A 26,253-nucleotide genomic window follows, 5' to 3' on the forward strand; every position below is an offset into this window, starting at 1 on the left:
GTTCGTTTAAGTAGGCAGGCTCATCCTCTGGCTTTAATGCAATGTACTTGGAAATATGTGCAGTATTCTGGAGAGGACAAGATGCTTTAAGATTCTTTCTGGGTGGGCCATGTAACATGCCATGTTCATTATCTTCTGCAGAAAGGTTAACACTCAAAAGCACACTCAGCTTCCTTAGAAAAGAGATGATATATAAATCCCAGATAGCCCAAGCAGTGCTAAAGATCTATCAAAGTGATATTTGTTTAGAAGCAAAGTATTTTTGCTTAAAATTGGAAACTCTTAAGAGTATTTCTAAATTTTTTTCATTACATATGATTAATACTAAAATACTTACATTTAGGAAAGTTTGCTCAGAATTGTAATTAATTTGTTTTCTTGAAAAGGGAAAAGCCATCAAAGTCAGACGTATGTGTAGCATGAATTTTAGTCCACAACACCAAATATATTACTGTTTGGTTGATAAAAAACTACAGAACAGCAATTTACTAGAATCAATGCCTATTATGAAATCAAATAAATGTGTTATGTTCAATGAATTATTTTAATTATTAAAGTCTAGGTAATGCATTTTATAATTTAGAAAAGAATACTTAAGGATCTACTTAGTCTCTATATCTTTAGAAATTACTGTAAGGCTCTTGCTGGTCATTACTATCTACACCCTTTTCTAGAAGATCTCAACATTTTAAATGGTCACAAATTATGTATTCCCTCTTTGTCACACTGTATCTATATAAAAAAAAAAAGACTGTGAAAACTATAATGGCAAACAGAAGTCAAAAGATAAATTTCCAAAGTCAAAGGCACAAGTCAAACCCTTCTAGACATAAGTGGTAATTATAAATGCAAGTTATATTATCTGAAAATAATATAAGATCAATTATCTAGACCCCGGTAGCATTTATAATATAGAAAATTGCAAATTATGTATTAAAAGAAACAGTATAACAATTCATTTTTTTAATGTTCTAAATATTTGGCACAATGCATAACTTGCCTTATTTAGAAACCATCTGATAAAAGTAATGTAGTTTTTAAAATGATTTTAAAAATTGTCAGGTTGTAGAATTTCCTATCTACCTTTCATTCTACTTCTTACTACCCTCCTTCTCTATTTCTCAAATTTTACTTTTGCTTACTGAAAATCTAAAAATGAAATATCATTCTTCTGTTATTTTAATGCCAAATAAAAAGTAATCACTAATAATATATGGCTAATATTTTTTAAAAGATTTCAATTTAGCTGTAACAGCCATAGCTTTAGACTATTTTCAGGAGATAACCCCAGAACAAAAGAAATTCAAACACTCATATTTCATATGATAACGTGATGCTTGTTTCTTTTCAGATTACTGTTTACCCCCAAATTGTTGCAATACACATTTTTAAAAGCAATAATCTTCCTCTATAGTCACAATGCAAAACAAGAAGCAGAATACCCATCATCATTACAGAAACAGTGACTGTATACTTTAAATATTCAGATACCTTTTTAATGACTATCTTAAACCAATTTTTAATTATATATACGAAGAGTATACACTTACTAGTTGAAAAATATATTGGTTCTACCTACCTACTACTTTTAATACACAACACGATAACTTGTGTCTTCTTCCTAACAGCACAATTATAAGGACAGGAACACAAAAGATAGGTATTAGAAAGGTGAAGAAAGTATCAGAAAAACTTCCTCAGCCTTGGTTTATCATTTTTTTATCTTTCCTTTGTATACATGCTGCAACTGATTGGTCCTCTTTCATTACCCTTTCATCCTATTCCTATCTAAAGACCTTCTAGGCTTCAGAGCAAGGTCAGGTATACCATATTATCTATTGTTGCTACTGAATTAGTTTAAATTACAGGTTAAAAATAGAAGAATGAAATGCTTGAGGTTAAGAAAGGTACATAGAAACCAAAGAAGAGTAAAGAAAAAAACAAACAAAAAAACATCGAGTGGTTGTACCATACCAATAATTATCTGGCAACTCTGGAGCAGAGGTTTCTATCTGGACTTTATATCATTAATATAGGGTCAAAAATCGAGAGTACAACTCTCCAATTATCAGGCTTTATGATTTTATTTTTTGGAATAAAGCTCAATTTCATCTCTAATTAGTTTTAAAAAAATACTTCACTCCAGTGGAGAAGAGCTTCTTTCCCATCTACATCTACAACAGTAGAAATGGCAAGGCTTTCTTTACTACCACTGAAAGAACCAGGAAGCCAAAAACAATTTTTTCTTTTATCTGTACTCATGATTTCCCCTGCCTCCCTCCACCTCCTGCATAAACAGTAACTTCACAGGAAACCAAGAGACTACACAGACAATTTTAGCTTATCTTCCTGAAGACTCTTTCCACCCCGCCCTCCCTAAACACACACAGTGGAGAAGCAGTGTGTTGAGTCTGACAAGGACAATAATTAAGGAAGGTAAAATGAGGCCTTATAGAATACTTAATACTAAGTTAAAATTCTAATATCATAACATCAAGGTGTCAATTTATTCAACTTCAACCCATCTGGGAAAGTTACTTCTTTAGTAACTATAACCTCATTATATTCTTTTAATTGCTCATGCTAACAACTTTATTGTATACTATTGCATCTTATAAGAAGTAAATCCAGGGACCATTCCATTTTATCTTAGACATAACATTTACTAGTTTTCCAAGCATGACAGAAATGGAAAAATATATATATTAGAACAAGAACAATTTGTTAATTTCCACAATTTGTGTTCCTCCTATGAGCAGTGCCTGATTCTATTCTATCAGCCCTATGCTTAAAGAAAAAAAAAAAAAAACTTAGTGAGAGACTAATTTACAAAGTATACAAGAATATAATTTTATAATAAATCTTTCCAGTGTTCGCTATAACTTCATTACATGAAATGTTTCCCTTCAAAGAAACTCAGAAGGATAGCTCTTATAAAATGAAACAAAGCTTTCTGTGTTCATCTCTGGCAAGCAGTGACCAGAAACAGCTTGCTCACAATGGATCTAAAAGTGCTGCCTGTGGAGGAGAAACTACCACTAACATGCTGTATGAATGAGTCTTGGTGAGTGGCTACTATCTGGGACTTCTTCCTCTCTTCTCATACCAACGAGTCCATCTCACATAAAGCCTAAGAGAAAACTAAAGCCTTGCAGCAGTGAAACTCAGCATGCTCCACTCAAATACTTCTAAGGTAACCATTCTAAAGCAAAATCAGCAGAAGTCATCTCTTTTATCCAAACAAAAAAAACAGAAAACAAAAAATAAACAAAAAAAAAAACCGCGCAAAAGAACAAAAAAAAAACCCCCCCAAACCAAAAGGCAAATGCTGTTGCTCAATTATTAGATGGATTTAGAGGCAAAAAATGTGACAACAGCAATAATTCAAGTAAAGTATATGAGAAAATTTAAACACGCCACTTTTCAAGTTAAGACAAAAGTGAAGGGGAGCTATGATCAGAGTCAAAAAGCTTAGACATTATCACCAAATGTTAATTCACTTTACAGTCATCAATGAGACTACTGTATATATTTTTGCACCTTGCGCTTGTAAAAGCAGATAAAATATTTAATACGTAATTTACAATGTATTTTATCAGCTCAGCATACAGGATGAATATAGATTATATCAAAGTGTAGTAGACAGTTAGGGGCCTGTGCAAACCCTGCAAAAATAGTACTTCAGGTATCTGCTAATTTAAAAAAAAAAGAAAACAAAAACAGCTTGCTGTTTAGAAGGGATACAATTCAAACTACCACAAAATACAAAGGACTGCAAAAATGTATACCATTCCAACAACATATATAAGTTATTAAATAAAGATCTGATTTAAAAGAATATAAATGAAGCCTTTAAGTAGGTCTTTTCTACATGCATATTACTCCTTGTTAAAGAAAAAAAATATGTAAAAAGGCCATTGGTAATTGCTTTGTTAACATGTGTAGAAAATGCCAATTCTCTGGTCACGAACCCCACTAAGTTTAGCACTTAAGGTCTCTGCAGTGTTATAAACGTAATTTAAAATACTGTTAACTCTCTAATTCCATTGGTAAAATAATGTGACTTGGAATATGGCAGTCTTCGTGTTGAGGGCAAGGATCCACAGTTTATTTGTTTTTTTATTCCTTAGGGGTGAACAGTTATCCAGAAGAACAGCACCCTCCGCCACCGCTCTGGGCTTGAGGTTCATCATCAATAATTTGTACACCTCGCCTTGCAGCTCCTGGTTGACTGGAGCCATTGCCTTTTGCTCTTTCATCCACTTGTGCCGTTTCTATCATCCCTAAGAGAGGGAGAAAGCAGAAATTATTTAGGACCACAATCGGCGTTTTCTGTTTCTATAATTTCAGTTTACCACCATGATAGCTATTTCTGACTTTCAACCAACAAGGAAACTAGATAAAATTAATAGCAAGGGTACTTGTCCAGTTGTATAACAGCCACAGTGACATCACCAGAGAAAAAAAGTTTTTGATTTAAACAAATGACTGTATACAAGTGTCATCCTTATGATTTTCCGAGTATACTTAGAAATACATCAAAGAAGGTCAAATTGTTCCAAGTACAAGCAATATTTAGGGTACAAGATTTATTCTTCAATAAGTCATGTAAACTTTTAACCAAATAACATTTGAAAGAACAAAAGAGTTTAAGATGAAAGAGGAAGAACAAAGCTGGAGGACTCACACTATCTGGTTTAAAGATACAGTAGAAGTTGCTCGAATGATGACAGTGAGACACTGGTGAAAGGAGAAATCAATGGAACAGAGTCCAGAAATAGACCCTCATACATATGGTCACTTGATTTTTAATATATGTGCCAAGTTCATTCAATGAAAACAGCATAATCTTTTCAAGAGACAGTACTGGAACTGGACATTTACATGTAAAAAATAAAAGTTCAATCTATACCGCCCACCATATGTGAAAATTAACAAAAAATTAATTATAGACTTCAATGTAAAACAAAATTTCTAGAAGAAAACAAAGGAGGAAATCTCTGTAGAAGAAAATCTTTATGACTTTGAGTTAGCAAAGGTGTCTCATGTAAGACAAAAAAACATGACTCATACAGATAACCTGATAAATCAGACCTCGTTAAAATTTAGAACTTCAGCTCTTTGAGAGACAGTTAAGAAAAATGAGAATATAAGACACAGACTAGGAGTAAATAGTTGCAAAATACATATCTGAAAAGATGAGGAAAGAAAAGAGAGTCCTTAAAACAGAATAAGGTTTCTTAAACTTGGGTCCAGAGATTGCTCTTGAACAATGGTTTACAAATTGAGGTATACGGGATAATCCATTGAGGTAAAATTAGAAAACGTTCAATTTATTTTTCCTTAACCTTTCAAAATTTCTATTTTTTTAATGTATATTTTACAATATGGAAAATCATAAGTACTTGTACATGTTCTATAATTTTTAAAATAAACGTATAGAGAATATTCAATTCTTTTATATAAAGATATGATATATAACATTTATAAGCCACTGATCTAGAACCTTAGTACTCAAAGTATGGTCTGAGGACTAGTGTCATTACCGCTTGGGTGTCTGTTAGTAAAGAGAAGCTCAGGGCTTCCCTGGTGGCGCAGTGGTTGAGAATCTGCCTGCCAATGCAGGGGACACGGGTTCAAGCCCTGGTCTGGGAAGATCCCACATGCCGTGGAGCGACTAGGCCCGTGAGCCACAATTGCTGAGCCTGCGCGTCTGGAGTCTGTGCTCCGCAAGGGGAGAGGCCACGATAGTGAGAGGCCCGCGCACCGTGATGAAGAGTGGCCCCCACTTGCCGCAACTAGAGAAAGCCCTCACACAGAAACGAAGACCCAACACAGCCATAAATAAATAAATAAATGAATAAATTTAAAAAAAAAGAGAGAGAGAAGCTCAGGCCCACATCAGACCCACATTATCAAATCATGCATTTTAACAAGATCTCCTAGTGACTGATATGTACAGCAGTGGTTCTCAAATTTTAGTATGCATCAGAATCATAACGAGGGATGAAAACACAGATTCTGGGCACCACCTCCAGAGATTCTGATTCAGTAGGTTTGGGGTAAGGCCCAAGAATCTGCACTTCTAACATACTCTCAAGTGATGTTAATGTTGCTGATTACGGGACCACATTTAGAGAATTAATGCTCTAGAAGAATTATGAATGATTTTCAGGCTTACATAAAACTGAAATTTACTTCAAAGTTCGTGTATATGTACATTTTTTTAGAGCAAAAAACCATCATTCTGAGGTCTATAACTACAAGGAATATAATCTGACAAAATCATTTCAATCCATTATTCTACAGACTAGGGTTTTCCTAAGTATAGTGTGTTCTATTGGTGATATGAGAAATGACTTTCAGATTGTATATAATAAACATTTTCCTTTCTCTTTTTTTAATATGGAAAAGCTCAAACATATATAAAAGTAGAAAGAAGAGCATAATGAAAATCTGTATGTCCATCACACAATTTCATCCATTCTTGGCGATCATCCCTACCATTATTTTAAATCAAATTCCAGATACGTAATTTTATTCATAAATTATTTCAATATGATTTCTAAAAGATAAAAACATTTTTAAAAATAATTCTTTTTTTAAGCATAACCACTACACAATAACCACGCCTAAAAAAATTTACAATAATTTCTTAATATCATCAATATCCAGTGAGTGTTCGTATAGTCCCAATTGTTTCACAAATGTTCTTTTTCACTAGTTTGTCAAATTAGGATCCAAATAAGGTCCATCCACTGCAACAGGTTGTTACAACTCTTAAATCTGTTTTATTCTGTCCATTCCTCTTCCATTTTTATTTTTAATAGTAATGCATATTTTTTAATATGTATTTAGCAAATACTACACATAAGATTTCATAGCCATTGATTACTACTTGAAATAGGGCTAAAGAAGGTATTTAAGCTTCAAAAAATGAGTTAAAGATATTAAGTAAATAATAATACTGGTCGATGCGACAAATCATCAATATGGTCAAAATGGAAACTGTAAAACATCACCCCAGGGGCTTCCCTGGTGGCGCAGTGGTTAAGACTCCACCTGCCAATGCAGCGGATACAGGTTTGAGCCCTGGTCCCAGAAGATCCCACATGCCGCGGAGCAACTAAGCCTGTGTGCCACAACTACTGAGCCTGTGCTCTAGAGCCCGCGAGCCACAACTACTGAAGCCCGCGGGCCTAGAGCCCGTGCTCCGCAACAAGAGAAGCCACCGCAATGAGAAGCCCGTGCACTGCAATGAAGAGTAGCCCCCACTCGACGCAACTAGAGACAGCCCACGCGCAGCAACGAAGACCCAACGCAGCCAAAAATAAATAAATAAATTAAAAACAAAAAACAAACAAAAAATCACTCCAGAAATATTACCAATATTTTTTAAAAAGCCATATACCTACTTTTACAAAGGTCAAGAAAGAGTTCCTCAATTCCTTTGTTCTGTTTGGCTGAAGTATGATAATGTTTTGCTCCCACAGATTCTGCATACCTTAAAAAAAAAAGTAACATCAGTAATTGATGTAAAAAAATGTTTTATGTTTTTGTCATGACTGCTATTTGAACTTTTTTTACAATAGCAATTTTAGTGACTTATTACTAATTAACCCAGGTTTAGTGAAATTAAGATTATATACCATTTGATGTCTCTATATATTGAATCAACTTTTAAATAAGAATAAAACAAGACTTTTATTCTAAGTTAATTTGCAACCCAAATACTTTAGTTTTTGTGACTCACTATTGGGCCATGACAGTTTTCTTTTGCATCATTCTTATACTTTTTACTGAAACCAGAAAGAGAAGTGAAAGTGGAATAACTTTAAATGTCACTAAAAGCCAGAAATTGCCAGTATAAACATGCTTCATTGAATCCACTAGCTCAATCTATATTAAGAGGTTTGAGTAATAACTAAATGGTAAAGTACATTGTGCAAAGAGGAAGACTTCTTACAGAGAGTGACTGAAGGAAGGAAGAGGAGGAGGGATAACACTTACGATTCTGCTTCTTGAATGGAAACATGTCTGTCCTTCTCCAAGTCTATTTTATTACCTAATTTGAAAATGTAAATGCCAGTCTTTAATATTGATTCATTTTTATAATGAAATTAAGCCACTTCTAAATATACAATTGCCATTTTAATCATCTGGAAAAATAATACAAATCCCCACCAGACTTCTAAATGTCCTGAAACTGTAAGGTTTCAGGACATTTGGATATGAGGGTTGATCATGACTGTCAAGGTGAATGCCTCAACCTCCCTCAAATGGCTCAATGCACATCCCTCCTGAAGCTGCAGCCTCTGTCAGAGAAAATAACTTTTCCAAAGAGATAAGCACTATTTTTGATTTAGGGTATAAATGGGACTAAGATTCACTAGGGAATTCTAAGGATAAACCTACGAGTCTTAGCCAAGTGTAAATGGTCCCCAATCAATAATTATGGTTCATGAAAATATATTAGGCTAGCCTCTTGGATCCTAAGAATATTTTGGTTTTCTGGATGATATGAACTGGTTAAAGAAAGCATTAAAATATATGGCTTTTGAAGTACTTCACCACTGCAGGGGAAGAAGCTACTGTTTGTTTTAAAAACATGAGACAACTTAGTATATGAACATCATGCAGATTTTAAATTACTGAAAATAAGTTTAGCTCTCCTTAAACAATGGAACCAAACTGAGATTATGCCATAAAGCCACCAGAACAAAAGTGCAGAAACTGCAAAATGCAGATTCCTTATTATATACAGGGTAGAGATTAAGGTAAGTAGGCTGGACAGAGTGCTAAAGGCAATGGAAATAACATACAGGAAAGGGGGGGAAATACCCTACGAAAGGACACGTCAAACAAATATTTTCATTTCTTCTATTATGACCTATAGGGGTAAAAAAGGAAACCTTGTAAATAAGGTCATTTTTTCTCAGGACCTTAGAGAGTCTAGAAGACAATTTCAGATAAAGCATTGAAGTAAGCACCCAATGAAAGACGCGATGCTTAGAACTGAGAGGTACAAGCCCAGAGGTTCTGTATATGAAGACCTCAAATAATCTGAGCACCTAATTATGCGCAGCTTTAAGCAATGATCTGACACCATAGCCTAAGGTTGAGGAAGGGAAGCAGACATACTAAAGCTCAGCAGGTACTAACAAATTCAGTAATAAACTCTTCCTTCTTTGAACAGTTATCAGCCTACCTCAGCAAGAAGACACATATCAGTTCTGATTTCCCGCATTATATTTTATCAATAAAATTCTTAATTTGCTAAATATTACAACCAATATATCCAGCAGTCACGAGTGGAGTAACTTGTCTTGTGCTATGAACAACGCAAAGAGCGCCACCTAGTGGCAGGCAGCTCCACCACAGAGGCACAAGATTCTGCCACTGTAAAAAGGTAAAACAGCCTCCTATAGATCAAAGGAGACTTTTGTTTCAATTAACTAAAACCCTATGAGTAGGTTTGTTAGAGCTTAAGGTCTCTTTTTTCAAAATCCACCATAATTACCAACATCTATTTTTAAAAACTGAGGATAGGGAAAGTAGACAATCACCTTGTTGCCTCAAATGAATATTTGGGGAAAATTATTCAGATACTGCTTTATTATTTAACAGCATTTTGAACTTAACTAAACTTTAATAAAGCCAGTATTTTTTTTTTTTTTTTTTTATCTTTTGGCCACGCCACACGGCTTGTGGGATCTTAGTTCCCCAGCCAGGGATTGAAACCCGGGCCACGGCAATGAAAGCGCCAAGTCCTAAACAATGGACTGCCAGGGCGTTCCCTAAAACCAGTTATTATTAAAATGGCTAACTATTTTAATAACATAATTAATATTTTAAACAAAAAAAAATCCCTCTACTAAATAACTACTATTTCTTTGAACAATAAGTGCTCATAATGGATTAACAGCACAGACCAAGTCACAAAACTGCCTGTCAGTGACTGACACCTTTCCAAAGTTCAAGACCTTTTTAGCTATGTTCTTTTAAAAGCAAGAGAGCTAAAGCTTGCGGTTGAGGCTCATATCTGTTTCAATACTACTGTGCAGCCACACTGGGAACTTTCTAATAGGCTTACAACACCTGAAAATAAGAATAACCACCAAAGTAAGCACTTACTTGAAAGTATAGTACAATAAAGGCTAGGGGGGAAAACTGACTGAAGCTATTGGAGAGGAAAAGGCTATCCTGCTAAGAATACTAAAAATTTTATCTTCTTTAAAAATACCTATTTGAATTAAGAACAAGGAAGGGATACACCCATTGCTAAGGGCAGACGGCCTAATAGCAATAAAGAGCTAGAACTTTATTTTGCTTAGACTGGATGGTGTGTGGCCTAGTGGAAAGAAATTTTTAAATCTGATAAAACTTGTTTTTAAGTCCTGGCTCATTTCAAAACTATAAGATTTGGGGCAAATTACTTAACCCCTTAGTCTCACTTTGTACAAATGTAGCTAATAAACTTTGCAAGGTTGATGTGAAAATAAGATATATGTAAAAAGCCTAGCACACAGGACGTGTTCAATAGAGTATTTTTCAGCCATCACAGTGAATGATCGCAGTGAATGATCAAATGGAAAATGATCACAGTGAATGGTCAAATGGAAAATCAATACTGTTATGAGAGAATTAAACCCATGATAATTAACACACTTCCTACCACAACCCTGGTTGGCTTCGGAAATCCCTTAACCACCCCTCCCCCAATTTAGTTCGGTTTGCTTCTGTGCTATCACAGCACACCCCCAACCCCTTGATACCATGTATCATAATGTACAATAAAAGCCTGTTTTTCTCTCTCACCCTACATGATAAGCTCTGGGGAGACAAGGACCATATCTATTTTTTAACTTATTCACTACATTATTCTCAAAGCCTGGTACATAGCCAGCAATATATATTATTGCTTAAGTATACGGGCTTGAAGTAGCAGACAGACCTGAATTAAAATCCCAGGTCTATCTCTATATACTATGTAGTTTGGGAAGTATCAAGCTCTCTAAGTCCATTTTCTCATGTGTAAAATGGAAATGGCAACAATGTTTTCTTGCTGTGTTGTCAGGAGGCTTAAATGAAATAAGTGTGTATTCTTAGAATAGTACCTGGCACTCAATAAATGGTAACTATTATTAATAATAAATATTTGTTTAACAAACATACAAATGTTAAGGACAGACTAGAAACAAAATACTCTATTAAACAGAGCAACCACAGCCAAGAGTGCTGATCAATGGATTAACTAAAACTAGAGGGAAAAGTCTCTGCTAGCGAAGTATGGAGTTCTCTCTTCCTGCTTTACACATTATCAGTGATTTAGATAAGGACCTAGAAGGTTCGGCATCTAATTTACACATGAAAAAGCTAGTAGATTATATATCAAACATAAACATTCAGAAACATAAGACAAGTTGAAATTCCTACACTTAGGTTTAAATAATTTAGTTATGTAGGAAGATGGGGAAAGCCTGACAGAAGAGCAATACTTATAAAAAAGGAATTCTGGGCTTCCCTGGTGGCGCAGTGGTTGAGAATCTGCCTGCCAATGCAGGGGACACGGGTTCGAGCCCTGGTCTGGGAGGATCCCACATACCACAGAGCAACTGGGCCCGTGAGCCACAATTACTGAGCCTACGCGTCTGGAGCCTGTGCTCTGCAACAGGAGAGGCCGCGATAGTGAGAGGCCCGTGCACCGCGATGAAGAGTGGTTTCCGCTTGCCGCAACTGGAGAAAGCCCTCACAGAGGCGAAGACCCAACACAGCCAAAAATAAATATAAAAATAAATAAATAAATAAAATATATATAAAAAAAAAAAAAGGAATTCTGATTTTTGTTAACCATAATCTATGTAAAAGAGAAACTGAGTTGACATGACTGCTAAAAAGTATATGCAATCTTGGGCAATGCTGGTAGAAGGACAGTAAGAAGATTTAAAAAAAGAGAGAGCTATGGTATACATTGACTCGACAATGTTTGGATTCTAGTATTCATTTCAAGTGTAGGAGACACACTGATACACTGAAATAAACCTAGGAAAAAATAATCAGGATGATGAGGATGTCTGAAAGTTAGCCCAAACAGTTGAAAACCTAGGGAAGATTTTAGGTGAACCATCCAAGTAGGCTTCAAATGTTTGAAGGACTCTCTTGTGTAAAGGGAAAGGAACAAATATTTGTCATATGCCTACTCTATGCCAAGTGTTTTCCAAATCATTATTTAGTCTTCATCACAATCCTATGAGGTAGTATTATTTTGAAGTTAGTTTTAAAACAGGAGAGAAAATAAACACTGAACGTATACAGAATGAAATGAAAATCAAGACATGGAAAAAATAATGCAGATGTCCATCAACAGCAAAAGGAGAAACTGTGTAATATGCATAGAATTAAGTATTAGATAGCAAAGAGAGTAAAATGAACTACAACTATATACAAGAACATAGAGGAATCTTGTAAACATAATGTAAAGCCAAAAAAACAGACAGAAAAGCTCCCATACTATATGATCCTATTTATTTGAAATTCAGAACAAAACCAATCCATGCAGTAAAAAGTCAGGATTATGTCTGGGGGTAGGGGATGGTGAGGGGAAGGCAACTGGGGTAGTGTTGGGATGAGAAAGGAGCACAAAAAAAAAAAAAAGAATAGAAAAGGGCTTCTAATGTACTGGTGGGGCTTCTAATGTACTGGTTACACAGATATGGTAACTTCATGAAATTTTCCTTTTGTGGTAAATGGGCTCTCAAAATTCGTCCAACTCTGAATTACAAACAGAATTCCATGTCACACTTGCCAATGGAAAAGGGAGAGTGAGAGCTTTTTATACTTTATACCAAACATTAATAAACATTATATAACATGAAGTGAGACGTATCTAACCCTACTTGGGGGCAGTAAGCTACCAGATTCAATATTACTAAACCTTCTTAGAATATGAACATGAAGAATACAAAGTTTAAGTTAATTATCCTAAGTTTATTCACCCAGCTAATTTTTTTTTTTTTTTGGCCGTGCTGCGAGGCTTGTGGGATCTTAGGTCCCCGTAGCAGAGACTGAACCCGTGCCCCCCTGCAGTGGAAGTGCATAGCACTAACCATTGGACCACCAGGGAATTCCCACCCAGCTAATTTTTTAAATGTTACTTTGTAACCTTGGCCAAGTAACAAGTTCTTGAGGCTTCTTTGACTTTCCTTTTTTCTTTCTTTTTTTTTTTTTTTGAGATTTTTTAGATGTGGACCATTTTTAAAGCCTTTATTGAATTTGTTACAATATTGCCTCTGTTTTATGTTTTGGTTTTTTGGCCCCAAGGCATGTGGGATCTTAGCTCCCCAACCAGGGATGGAACCCAAACCCGCTGCATTGGAAGGCGAAGTCTTAACCACTGGACTGCCAGGGAAACCCCTTCTTTGACTTTCTTAAGAATATGTTAGCTATGTTTCTTAGAATGTGTTAGTTCCTTCCTCTCTTCTGAGAGATAACCAGAATCCCAAATCATCAAATCTTTAGTCATTCACCTACTGTGACCACTTCCACTCCCAGTAAGTCCGATATACCAGACAGACAAAAGCAGGCCAAACTCACTAATGACTAGCTGCAGCTTTGGTCCCAAACTCCTATGTGGTCTACGACTCCAGTGTTCTTGTTTGAAATATTCCCACCATGTAGCCTAACATCTAGCATCTAGACTAAAAAGCAGGCCAGATTAGCTCCTGTTCCTCTCCCAAAACTTGCACCCTGATCTGGACCTGTAAAGTTTACCAATCTAATGGTGACAAAATGTAAGAAATGTAAACTCAGGTTAAAACAAAAAAATTCTTAAGGCTAAAAGCAGAATTTGCCCACGGTGACTACTCCATTCTATGTCCTCCACTAAAACTACCCTGGTTTCTCCCAAGCCGTTTATCAGTTATATAAAAATGAAGAGAGAAAACAGCCTGAGGCTATTCATAAGGATTAATATCTTAAGCAGAGGAGTCTGAATGACTTCAATTTGAATCCCATCTCTGATAGCTGCATGATATTGAGCAAGTTATTAAGTACGTTATCTCCAGGGCTCAGCTTCCTCTACAAAGCCCTCATAGGGTTGTGAAGATTACATGAGATAATGTCCACTGAGTACACAGCACAGTGTCTGGAACACTTTATTGCCCAATAATTAGCTGTTATATCATAGAAATAATACTTTAAAGAAAAAGGAAACCAAAGAGAAATGCCATAAGTCCAACAGTGAGTTCTAGAGTTGTTTCACTTTACCTCTTAAGATATTTCTCCAGTCTAGTATATCATGATCTACTTATACCTTTGGAGTCAAATTTGTTCTTAACTCAAAAATGTGTATAGTTAAATATATAGAACAAGAACACAGCTTAAGTCATTGATTTTAATTATACTGTAAAGCAGTTGATGAACTCTTCTTTTCTAAAATAATCTTAAGATGAAAAACCAAAGGTCAAGTTGAAGCAAGGCTGGGGGACTTGAAGCCCTACATGTTTAGGGCTTCCCACTTGCTCCCCAAAGGCATTCCTTGAAGTATAGATGTCTGAATCTCCTGAAAGATCACTTCCAAATCCTTAATTATACTAAAATATTAAATACTAAAATACCACTCTTCTTTTCTCATGTAACTTTAAAATGAAAATTACTTATTTACTATTCTTTAATAAAGTGTTAAGGAAACAAAGGACATTTTTAAAAAGTAATGATGCTTACCAACTATACATAAACAGATTTCATTTCCCAACATTTTCCGTAATTCTTTGACCCAGTTTTTAACCTGTGTACACAAAAGAGTAAATATTAAAACAAATCCTGTAACAATGACTACCATTACAACACCTCAAAACTCAACACTGTCAAAATACCTCAAAATTTTGTCTAACAGTCCATGTATTTAGTTATTACTAGGAATGATTCACTGTAGGATCATTTATATCGCAAACCACACACACAAACATCCAATGGAAAGATTTCTCTCTATATCTACACATAAGAATAAACAGAAGCATCTCTAATTACAAACTTTCATAACTGCCCATAAATCCAAGCAAAGCTGTTCACCAAAGCAAAAGCATGTCAGTTCCAGCTTCTGATAATAGATGCTTATAGAGAATCACTTTGGACTTAAGAAAACATGGGCTTAATTAAAAATCTTTTGTACCCCAACTGGGTCCCAAATAGAGGGCATAGGAGCTTCTGTGTCACACATTTAAAGGAAAAACAAAATGTACATAGGTACCAAAAAGAGTAAAATAAAATTTCATCCTTTGGTGTAGGATAGGTTTCTTCAAGTTCAGCGCTACTGATATTTTGGCTCAGATAGTTCTTTGTTGTGAGGGACTGTCCTGTGCAATGTATGATGCTTAGCAGTATCCCTGGCTTCCTACCCACTAGATACCAGTTCCATCCTCCAGGTGTGACAATCAAAGATGTCTCTAGACATTGCTGCCCCCTGGTGGAGAGCCACTGGTGCACAATGACTCCAGTGGCAAACTGATTCTTCACTACGGATGGAGCAGAGCTGCTGGCACGGTTGGGAGTAAACTGAAATTAAGTAATTTTTTTTTTTTTTTAAGTGCTGGGCTTCCTTCCTTCCTTCCTTTCTTTCTTTCCCTCTCTCTCTCTTTTGCTGCGTTGGGTCTCAGTTGTGGCACACAGGCTCTTCGTTGCAGTGCGCGGGCTGTCTAGTTGTGGTGCGCGGGCTCCAGAGTGCGCGGGCTCAGTAGTTGCAGCGCTCGGGTTTAGTTGCCCCGCGGCATGTGGGATCTTAGTTCCCTGACCAGGGATTGAACCCACGTCCCCTGCATTAAAAGGTGGATTCTTAACCACTGGACCACCAGCGAAGTCCCTGAAATTAAGTAATCTTTGAACTCATGATTTTAAATATACTGATTATAATAAAACAGGATAAAGAACCAACTTGGGATACCTACTTTCATTTTTGTGTAATGGAATTTAGTACGTATGTAATCAAATGACACAGAACTTATATACCTTCCTAAAAAAAATACACACACATCTACAAATTACAAAAATTACATTAGATATGTGTGGTAAGCATTTACTGTGCATATGTTCCTATGCACAAAGTAACAGTTTCACACGCCTATTCTCTGCAAGAATGCAAAGGAACTGTAGTAAACACAAAATCTTTATAAAAACAAAGGTAATCAACAATTTATAATAGCACTGAACTACACTTTTCTCAGTACAGTCCCATCTTTTTGTTTCATTCACATATATGTATACCATGTTCAGAGAAGCATTTAACTTCCACCCTTAGTTGATTTCATATAAGAAAAATCTGACAGTACTGGTATAAAATGTACATCCTCATCACTTCAAAGGAAACATGCCAGAATCCAATTATGTATTACCCTACTCCCTGTACATATAGTATCACAACCTACTAAATCTAACCAATTTTTTAAAAATTTGTTATTCATCTGCAATCAGATCTCCCTCCACAGGCATCCTACTCATTACCCCCATACACTCTGTGATGAGTTAAAGATGGTCACCAATTCTTTGCCAAGAGTCTATTTCCTCTCTCTTTGACTCTGGGCTAGCCTTGTAACTTGCTTTGACCAAGAAAATGTGGCAGAACTAAAGCCATGTCAATTCCAGACGAAAGCCTTAAGAAGGTCAGGCAGCTACACTCTTGGGATCCAGCTGTCACATAAGAAGCTTTGGCTGGAATATGGAATAATGAGAGCATGTGGAGAGAGTACTGGAGAATGAGACACCAAATGGAGTGAGAGGCCATGTGGAGGAAAACCAGGCCCTCCTGGATCCAGGTTCCCACCCAGCCAAACCCCCAGTTCAATGCAGCTGCATGAGTGACTCCACTGACACCACATGGAGCAGAGGACTTGCCCAGTCAACCCTCAAAAAACCACAGGAAATAATAAATCATTGTTTTAAGTCACCAAATTTTGCGGGTTTTGTTATACAGCCAGAGATAACTGGTCACTTTTCAACCTAATAGACTCCACCTTCTTTTAAGCAATAAAATACTTAAACCATTTCTTTTTATGCCAAAAAGGCAGGAAGGGATAACAAACAGCACCCCAAATGTATAACTTTTTAAAATATCATTAAATCTGAAAGCTACCTATTGCTTCATTTTTCTACTCCTTGGACTAAGTTTTTCCACATGGCATAAATAATCCAAGGGCTAACTTGTACATCTGCTTCATCAGTTAAATACTAGGAAATAAAATAAAAATAAAACACTAAAAAGGCAAGTAATTTCAACAAGTACAAACCTGTAACTCAAGGCAAGAAAAGTTTCTACCTTGGAAATTACCCCCTTTAGTTAAACATCCTTGACAAAGTTATTCCAAGAAGGGCTTTCAAAGAAAAGGTCAAATAAGTAACTAGTCACAATCCTAATTGTGATGAGAATTCAGAGGTAAGTTTAATGGTCACTCATTTTTGGTCCCAAACAACTATAAAAATTCTTTATTTTTGGTGAATGTTTAAAGAGGGGTTAAAAAAAAAATGGAGGAGCTTTAAAACAAACACTACCTAGATTGTCCTTTTAAAATTTACATTATATCCTCCAGGAAATTTAGTGAGAAGAAAGAGCTTAAACTTGATTTAGTTCTTCGTTTTCCTCCCCACAGTTATGGAACCTGCCCATGCAGCCATACCAAGTTTTCAGGTGGCCAGTGTGTATGTAACCAAAAAAACGTATGTGATTTTTCTTTAATAGGGAGAAAAAGAGCCTCTATATTTTTCTGAAGCTTTACTTCAGATTATTTCCCTTTCCTAATATCTGAGAAAGCCATGTAATAAACTATTAATAAATGATATCCATATTGTTAACATGAATTAAATGCTCCATTAAAAAATATGAGTGGTCATCATTTATGCACAAACTATACTTTACCTTTAAAGCCAAGGCTAATCACATTAGTAAACAAAAGTATGTTAATGCAGACTTGAAAAAAACAGTGTTGTTCTATTAAGTCATCTACCCATAAGTAAACAGAATACCTTCTGAAAAGAATCTTCATCTGTTATATCATAAACTAAAATAGCTCCATTTGAATCTCTGTAGTAAATTGGACCCAATGCATGGAATCTCTCTTGACCTGCTGTATCCTAAATAAAGCAATAAACTCTCATTAGATCAGAAGAAAAAATACATCTGTTATTATAACTACAGTGAACTTTTGTTTAATTGGAAAGTGGGGTATAAAGTTATAGATAACCCCAAAACACTGTTAAAAGAAACAAAACAGGTTACAAATAAAATTTTTAAGTCAAGTTATAATCAATATTTAATGTTTTACTGTTATATAAAGATTACTTCTCCCCTCCCCAACTTTCCTCCTCCTCAGCAATCTTCCCACCCTCACTAAAAAACCATTTCAGTTGCCAAAGGGTCAGAATGGGCCACAATGGCATTATAAGCCAGGAACAGGCCTTGCACTAAATTTAGGTTCTCCCCAGAGAGAGGAGACAAGGAGAAAGAGCATGCACCAGGACCACCTGCCAACAGGTACACTACTGCATTATCCTTGCCATACTCTCCACTGGCCATTCCCTTGGAGGATTAGAATATGGAGATGGGGGGAAAACGGCCAGGCAGGCTGTCCACCCCTTTCTCTGACATGGAATCCCTCTGAGTTGACCCTTCTCCAGCTGAAAAGTTATGATAGAACTATTCATGTATACAATTGTATGCAAGATAAAATTCTTAGCCAGATTTTAGAAAAAAATGTTTATTTAAAAAAGGTTTTGGCTAAACTTCAGTTAACTAAAATAAATCCAGAAATTCTTGAGCCAATTAGTTATGAGAGAACCAGGAATAGGTACTCTAGGCCTTCACTCATACAGTTGAAAAGGTTAACTTACCCATATAGCAAGATTTACTCTTTTCCCACCAATATTTAACTTCTTTGTTAAGAATGATGCCTAAGAAAAGAGAGATATACATTAAACAATGTTTCACATAAAATAACATTTTTTATTCTCAAAACTACAGATGAATGAATCATATCAATATGAAATAAGTTATCTGGGAGAAAAAGTAATCACTGAGTTTTTATTAATGATTAAACATTATTTCCACTGAAGACAGAACATTATTTTTACTCTAATCTAAGAAAAAGATATTTTGATTTATGAATACAAGTTATGAAAAGTACAAAAAAATGGGTAAATATGTTTTCTTAGTTTTTTCCTCATTACAGCATTTTCTTCGCATTTAACTTGATGCCACCTAGCTACTCATTACAGAAAGCGTGTAAGAGACTTCTAAGATGAAATAACAGAAATGTTTACTGATAGTTAACTGTATGAATACCATTATTATTGGAAATTTTCCTGCAATTATTTCATAATTCAATTAAACTATATCTAATAATTGCCCTAGGTACTGATGCCACAGAAATGAAAGGAAATGGTTCCAGCTTTCAAGGAGCTTGTAGTCCACTGCAGAAATTAAAATATAAAGAGAATTAAAATACCATGTGATAATCGCTAAAATGGACCGTCTTGCCAAGTATACTATAAGGAAAATGCTGAGGAAGGAAGTGTAAAGCCTGCTTGGATAAGTCACAGAAGGCTTCAGAAAGAAAGTAATGATCTCCCCTTTAGGAGTAGTAGGGGTTTTTCCTGACAGATGGGTGAAGCCACTGAAGCCTGAAACACATAACTCCCCACCCTATGGGAAACTCCAAGTTGGTCTGGTGGATGCTAGAGATGAGATTACAAAGATAAGCAAAGGTTGAATTAATCGAAAAAAAAGTCCTGACTCTATATCTAAGCCTATGGACTTTACCTTGTGGGTCTCAATAAAATGTGTTCCAAGACACTAGACAAGTTTTTTGTTTTTTAATGTATACCACAGTCAGGTATATTTGGGGACTGCTGTATATTGCTCTATATCCCCTTTGTGCATTCACAGTACCCACTAGCACACTAAAATTCTGCCAAAAGGAAGGCTGACTAACTGCATTTATACAAGCATTTCCCAAACTCATTTGACTTCTTTTTCCCTAAAGAAACACCTAACTCATCCAAAGGAGTGTTAGGAAATAATACTGTTGACAATGGATAATCAATGAAGGGTTTCTAAGCAGTGAGGACATACAAGATCTATTTTTAAGAGAATGACTATGATAGGAAGAAAGAACAGGACTAGACCTGGAAGACAGGAGTCTATTTTAAAGTTGGAAAGAAAAACAGAAAGGGCCTGAACTAAGTGCATGAGGATAGAAAAGAGAGAACCGAATCAAGTAATTGAAGAGGGAATATAATCAGAAACCAGAGTCAGTTGACATGTTTAAAAAAGGAACAAAGAGCCAACTTCAAAGCTATGCAGAGACAGCCACATTTAAGTGTATATATATAGAAGAAAGTGCAGAGATGGAAAGTAAAACAGATAAAAGGCTAGGATGGTGAAATTATTACTGAAGGAGAAGGAACCTAGATTTCAGGAAGGACTTTCTGCTGTATGTATACCAAGGAAAATTAAAACTAAGAAAAGGCCACTAGATTTAGTGATTAACTAAGGAATCTACAGAGACACAAATGGCAGAACTGAGATCAAATCCAGGAATGTCTGCCTTCAGAGCCCAAGCTACACTCAAAATATTTTATTAAATAAAACACAGGTTAGGGGCTTTCCCTGGTGGCGCAGTGGTTAAGAATCTGCCTGCTAATGCAGGGGCACGGGTTCGAGCCCCGGTCCGGGAAGATCCCACATGCCACGGAGCAACTAAGCCCGTACACCACAGCTACTGAGCCTGTGCTCTAGGCCCGCGAGCCACAACTACTGAAGCCCGCGCGCTTAGAGCCCGTGCTCCACAACAAGAGAAGCCACCCAATGAGAAGGCCACGCACCGCAACGAAGAGTAGCCCCCGCTCACGGCAATTAGAGAAAGCCCGCGTACAAGGAAGACCCAACGCAGCCAAAAATAAATAAAATAAATAGAATAAATACATTTATTTAAAAAAAAACAAAACACAGGTTATATAGAAAAGGGTATAAAATAAATTCAATGGCAAAACGACAAAGAAATAACTTAGAATATGAGAAGACCAAATACATGTTATGACAATAAATATGAATAAAGGACGATTTCCCACTCATAGCATAAGGGTGAAGAATATCAACTTTGAAGCAGAACTTTGGATTTGAATCTCGGCTTTGCCACTTATTAGCTGTATAATTTATTTGAACTCAACTATTTGTTCTGTTTCAATATCAATGTTATATAAAGAAACTCAAAACCTGACTCCTATCCTAATATTTAATAGGTAAGTAAACTTAAATGCCTCCCTCTCTTCTTTCAAACGTATTTAAAGTTAAACTGATCTTCCCTCCAAAATCGGCTTTCCATTCCAACATTAGTATTTTGATCACATTCTCCAAGTCACTGAGGTTTAGAATCTTAGGAATATTATCACTGAATATTCTTCCTCCCCTGTCATCCCATATTTTAAAAAAACCTACCAAGCCTTGTCTTTATATTTCCTCTGGAGTTCTATGACCACCAGTCTCATATTATGTCATAATATAAATACCTTTGGTCTCACCTCACACTCTGGTTCTCTGGTCTACATGCTAAATTATCCTCCCAAAGCCTCCATGATTAAAAACAAACAAAAAACCATTATCATATCCATAGCTGAGCTCTCTAATAAGTTACCATTTTTAATAAGTATGCTTGCACTACATCCCTGCTGGCAGCTAATACCATAATAGCCTTTTTGTCATGAGTTTTGTGGGGATTTCTCAGCAGACGGGAGTGAATTATAGCTGATAAAGCTCCATCATTTCCTTTCTACTATTCCCTCTGAAACTTACCATCACTCTCCCATGGTAAGTTCAGAGACAGTGTTAAGTCTCTCCTAAGGAACTACGGATGTATAAAACAATTTTATGGAAAGAGTGCTCATTACAGTGACGATTATTAAAAAAAAAAAAAGAAAGAGAAAAGGAAAGAAGAAGAAAAAGAAAAGAAATAACCTAAGTGTCCATCAATAGGCTATTTTTTAAAAATATACAAATATAGTCCATCCATACAGTGAGACACTACACAGTCATTTCCACCACTATTGCTAATACTAGCTAACAGTTATTTGAATGCTTACCTTCCACCAAGTACTGTGCTATGCACTTTTTACAAAATCATTCATAAGCTTCTCCTTTATAAAAGTCAGGGAGCCCTAACCTACAAATAAAAGTCTCAAAGCCTATCTTTGTATCCAAGGACCTCCACCATTTGTCCACATCTATCTTCCCAAGAAAGCTTCCAGTATTTCTCTACTTACTTGGAAACTCATATAGTCTATATTATACATTCCCTCCAATTCTGTTTGTTCATAAAATTCCTCTCTAATTTGGGCCTATTCTTTCTCTATCTGGATCTCACCTATCAAGACAAGTTCATGACCTACACTCTTCTTCCTTGAATTTTTAAGCTTTCTCATACCACCCAGACAACTCACAGTGAATTTCTCTATGCAGGAGAACTTTAGGGAACCTAATCTTGTAATATACAGCATATACCACCTTGTATTTTAAGTTAACTTTTCATGGGTATAAGTCTTCTGTTAACTAGAGTACATATTTTTATTTATTTAACACTTTCACAGTGCTTATAATGAAATGGGCAGTGTTCTAAAAGCTGTTCCATATTAATTTACTTCTCCTAACACTCTGTGATTAGATATAATTATTATCCAAATATTACAGATGTGGAAACAGAGACAAAGGAATGGTAAGTATATTGTCCAAGGTCACACAGCAAGGGACAGAGTAGGTTTTGAAATGAAGGCAGTCTGGCTCCAGACATGACTCATAACCACTATGCTATGGTACCTCCCAGAATGAGACGTGAGCTAACACTTCTCCTCTAACAGAGGGGGCAGGGGGAACCATAGTGCTGCCCGCAGCGGACTTGCAAATGTTACCGTAGATAAACATATCCACGATGTGACTGGTATAACTCAATTTACATAAAAGATGTGTTCCTAAAAGTTTCCTTATAAACCAAATTACTTTAACTCAAATATCTGATGCATTAGTAAAGCACATTACCACAGGGTCCCCACTGTATCTTTTTTTTCCTTCATAAAAAAACTTAAGTCCCACTCTATGAAAAGAGTCCTTCTGTAATACAAATCATCTCATTTTACATACACCCTAAGTTTTTAATATTTTATAAATATTTTCTTAAAGAACAAACACCTGTTTTAAAAACAAAAACAATTATATTTGAGAATAAAGCTGAAAGATTTTATGTAACATCAAGACAGCAGCAAACGATCAAATGGTTGAAATCTGTTTTGGTCTTTTTTTCCTACTACCTCTACGACGCATACTTAATTTGGCGAGACTACTGAGATACCATTCATGGTTATATAATACTTACTCTGGGGCAGAGGTTCTTAATTCTGTTACATGGTAGTAAGAGTGGGAGGGAGGCATGATCATAGACTTCTTTGAGAATCTGATGAAAGCTATGAACCCACTCACCCTCAAGAAAACTGCTCATATGCACATATAAAATTTTTTTTCACACACTTTCCCAAGGGATTTCTAAATCCCTGGCAATATCTCCATGAAGAACCCCATCTAGAAAGAGCACGGGAGAGTGGCATAAACATCAATTCAAAGGTTCTACGAATACGGGAAGGAAAAAAAAATAGGACATACTGTGTGCCACCATGCTTTGGCTTTCTCATTTATTCTTCGTAACAACCCTGTGAAGTAGGTAATTAGCCCTATTTACAGTTGTGAACCTGAGATTTAAAGAAATACAGTGACTCACCCAAGGTCAGCCAACTCAGTCAGGTACTGCAGTGGGTGGAAGTCTGTCTGACTCCACAGTGCTTTTTCCATTGCACAAAGCTGCCTATTCCAGAACATTCACACATTCGTAACTTGGCACTCCTCCACTTGGACACTAAGTGTTCCTGGACACCAACTCATCTCCCAAAATATTCTCAGGGTAGGCACAAAGTAATGAGGATCAAAGTAATGAGGATCAAAGTAATGGTACATTTCCCACCTTACTCCTCCAAACCCGGAGTTACAGCACCACTATTTCTTTTAATTCCAATGATTTCATCTTCCAAACTTTAGGGGTACTGACAGACTTAACAATCTCATTAGACATCTGTCATCTGCACCTGATGCTTATTTACCCAACATCTTATCTGAAATCATAGTGGATATTTTTAAAATCTCTATTAAAAAAAATAAGATTACAGGAGAGATAAAATAAGAACAAAGTACATTTGCCAAATGAAAGTCTTTTCATAACTTGTTTCATTAATGTTTTAATGTTTTTTTGTCTGTTTTTGTTAGCCAGATCACTTGTTCTTGCTAATCACTGGCAAAGCAAAATACCTAATGCAGCACAGTAACTGACTGTGGACAAATACTTTCCTGTCTTTATCTAAGTTCAATAGACTTTCATTAATAATATATGTGTATAACTCTTAGAGGAAAACATAGGAAGAACACTCTTTGACATAAATCACAGCAAGATCTTTTCTGATCCACCTCCTAGAGTAATGGAAATAAAAACAAAAATAAACAAATGGGACCTAATGAAACTTCAAAGCTTTTGCCCAGCAAAGGAAACCATAAACAAGACGAAAAGACAACCCTCAGAACGGGAGAAAATATTTGCAAAGAAATCAACGGACAAAGGATTAATCTCCAAAATATATAAACAGCTCATGCAGCTCAATATTAAAGAAACAAACAACCCAATCCAAAAATGGGCAAAAGACCTAAATAGACATTTCTCCAAAGAAGACACTGAGATGGCCAAGAAGCACATGAAAAGCTGCTCAACATCAATAATTATCAGAGAAATGCAAATCAAAACTACAATGAGGTATCACCTCACACCAGTTAGAAGGGGCATCATCAGAAAATCTACAAACAACAAATGCTGGAGAGGGTGTGGAGAAAAGGGAACCCTCTTGCACTGTTGGTGGGAATGTAAACTGATACAACCACTATGGAGAACAGTATGGAAGTTCCTTAAAAAACTAAAAATAGAACTACCATACGACCCAGCAATCCCACTACTGGGCATATACCCTGAGAAAACCATACAAAAAGACACATGCACCCCAATGTTCACTGCAGCACTATTTACAATAGGCAGGTCCTGGAAGCAACCTAAATGCCCATCGACAGACGAATGGATAAAGAAGATGTGGTACATATATACAATGGAATATTACTCAGCCATAAAAAGGAATGAAATTGAGTCATTTGTTGAGACGTGGATGGATCTAGAGACTGTCATACAGAGTGAAGTAAGTCAGAAAAAGAAAAACAAATATCGTATATTAACACATGTATGTGGAACCTAGAAAAGTGGTACAGATGAGCCGGTTTGCAGGACAGAAGTTGAGACACAGATGTAGAGAACAGACGTATGGACACCAAGGGGGGAAAACCGCAGTGGGGTGGGGATGGTGGTGTGCTGAATTGGGTGATTGGGATTGACATGTATACATTGATGTGTATAAAATTGATGACTAATAAGAACCTGCAGTATTAAATAAATAAATAAATAAAATAATATGTGTGTATATACTTAAACAGTTATATTATTTTTGCTACAGTTACTAACTCTGTTTCAGGCTTAAGTATTTAAAGTATCTATTGGGAGTTCCCTGGCGGTCCAGTGGTTCGAACTCGGCGCTTTCCCTGCCGTGGCCCGGCTTCAATCCCTGGTTGGGGAACTAAGATCCCTCAAGCAGGAAAAAAAAAAAAAAGCATCTATTAACTACTTTCAACTTAAGACATGGACATGAAAGGATTCAGCAAGATAATTCATAAAATTAGTCCTCTGTAGTAAGGCAATAAAAATTAGCTGACAAAAAACTAAGATGAATTGCTACAATGGCAAAATCACATTACAATATATAAATGTAACAAATTAACATATTGTACACCTTAAGTTTATACAATGTTATACTTCAAATACATTTTAATTAAAAAAAAGAAAGAAAGAAAACTAAGCTGGGTGCTTGAATACTTCATTTCTTGTCCTTTGTTTCTAAAAAGAGATATTATAATCAGTTTAGAGTCCAAGTAAATACTTTGAAAAGGAGAGTCAAAAAGTCACTTCTAAGGACTAGCTCAAAACACAAAGCAGAAAACAGCAGTCAGATATGGAGTATTTATATATTAGGAGTTCAAAGCCATAATTCAGAAAAACTCTTCTTAAAAAAAAAAAATCATCCACCCTTCTA

At 35.9% G+C, this 26,253-nt stretch overlaps 1 protein-coding gene across 1 annotated transcript in view; it reads right to left on the bottom strand.

The window, feature by feature from the left end:
- Window positions 1–525: 525 nt before the first annotated feature.
- The window catches only part of RAB21 (RAB21, member RAS oncogene family), a 31,393-nt gene continuing 5,665 nt past the window's right edge, over window positions 526–26,253 (bottom strand). The window contains exons 2-7 of the mRNA XM_007195010.2: window positions 18,874–18,933; window positions 18,010–18,117; window positions 14,722–14,785; window positions 8,011–8,065; window positions 7,416–7,504; window positions 526–4,283 (exon numbers count right to left, since the gene is read on the bottom strand). Coding sequence (XP_007195072.1) covers window positions 4,141–4,283; window positions 7,416–7,504; window positions 8,011–8,065; window positions 14,722–14,785; window positions 18,010–18,117; window positions 18,874–18,933 — 519 coding nt within the window. The 3' untranslated portion in view covers window positions 526–4,140. The remainder of the gene's footprint in view (window positions 4,284–7,415; window positions 7,505–8,010; window positions 8,066–14,721; window positions 14,786–18,009; window positions 18,118–18,873; window positions 18,934–26,253) is intronic.

The sequence above is a fragment of the Balaenoptera acutorostrata genome, chromosome 11 (genome assembly GCF_949987535.1).
Source record: "Balaenoptera acutorostrata chromosome 11, mBalAcu1.1, whole genome shotgun sequence".
Lineage (NCBI taxonomy): Eukaryota > Metazoa > Chordata > Mammalia > Artiodactyla > Balaenopteridae > Balaenoptera > Balaenoptera acutorostrata.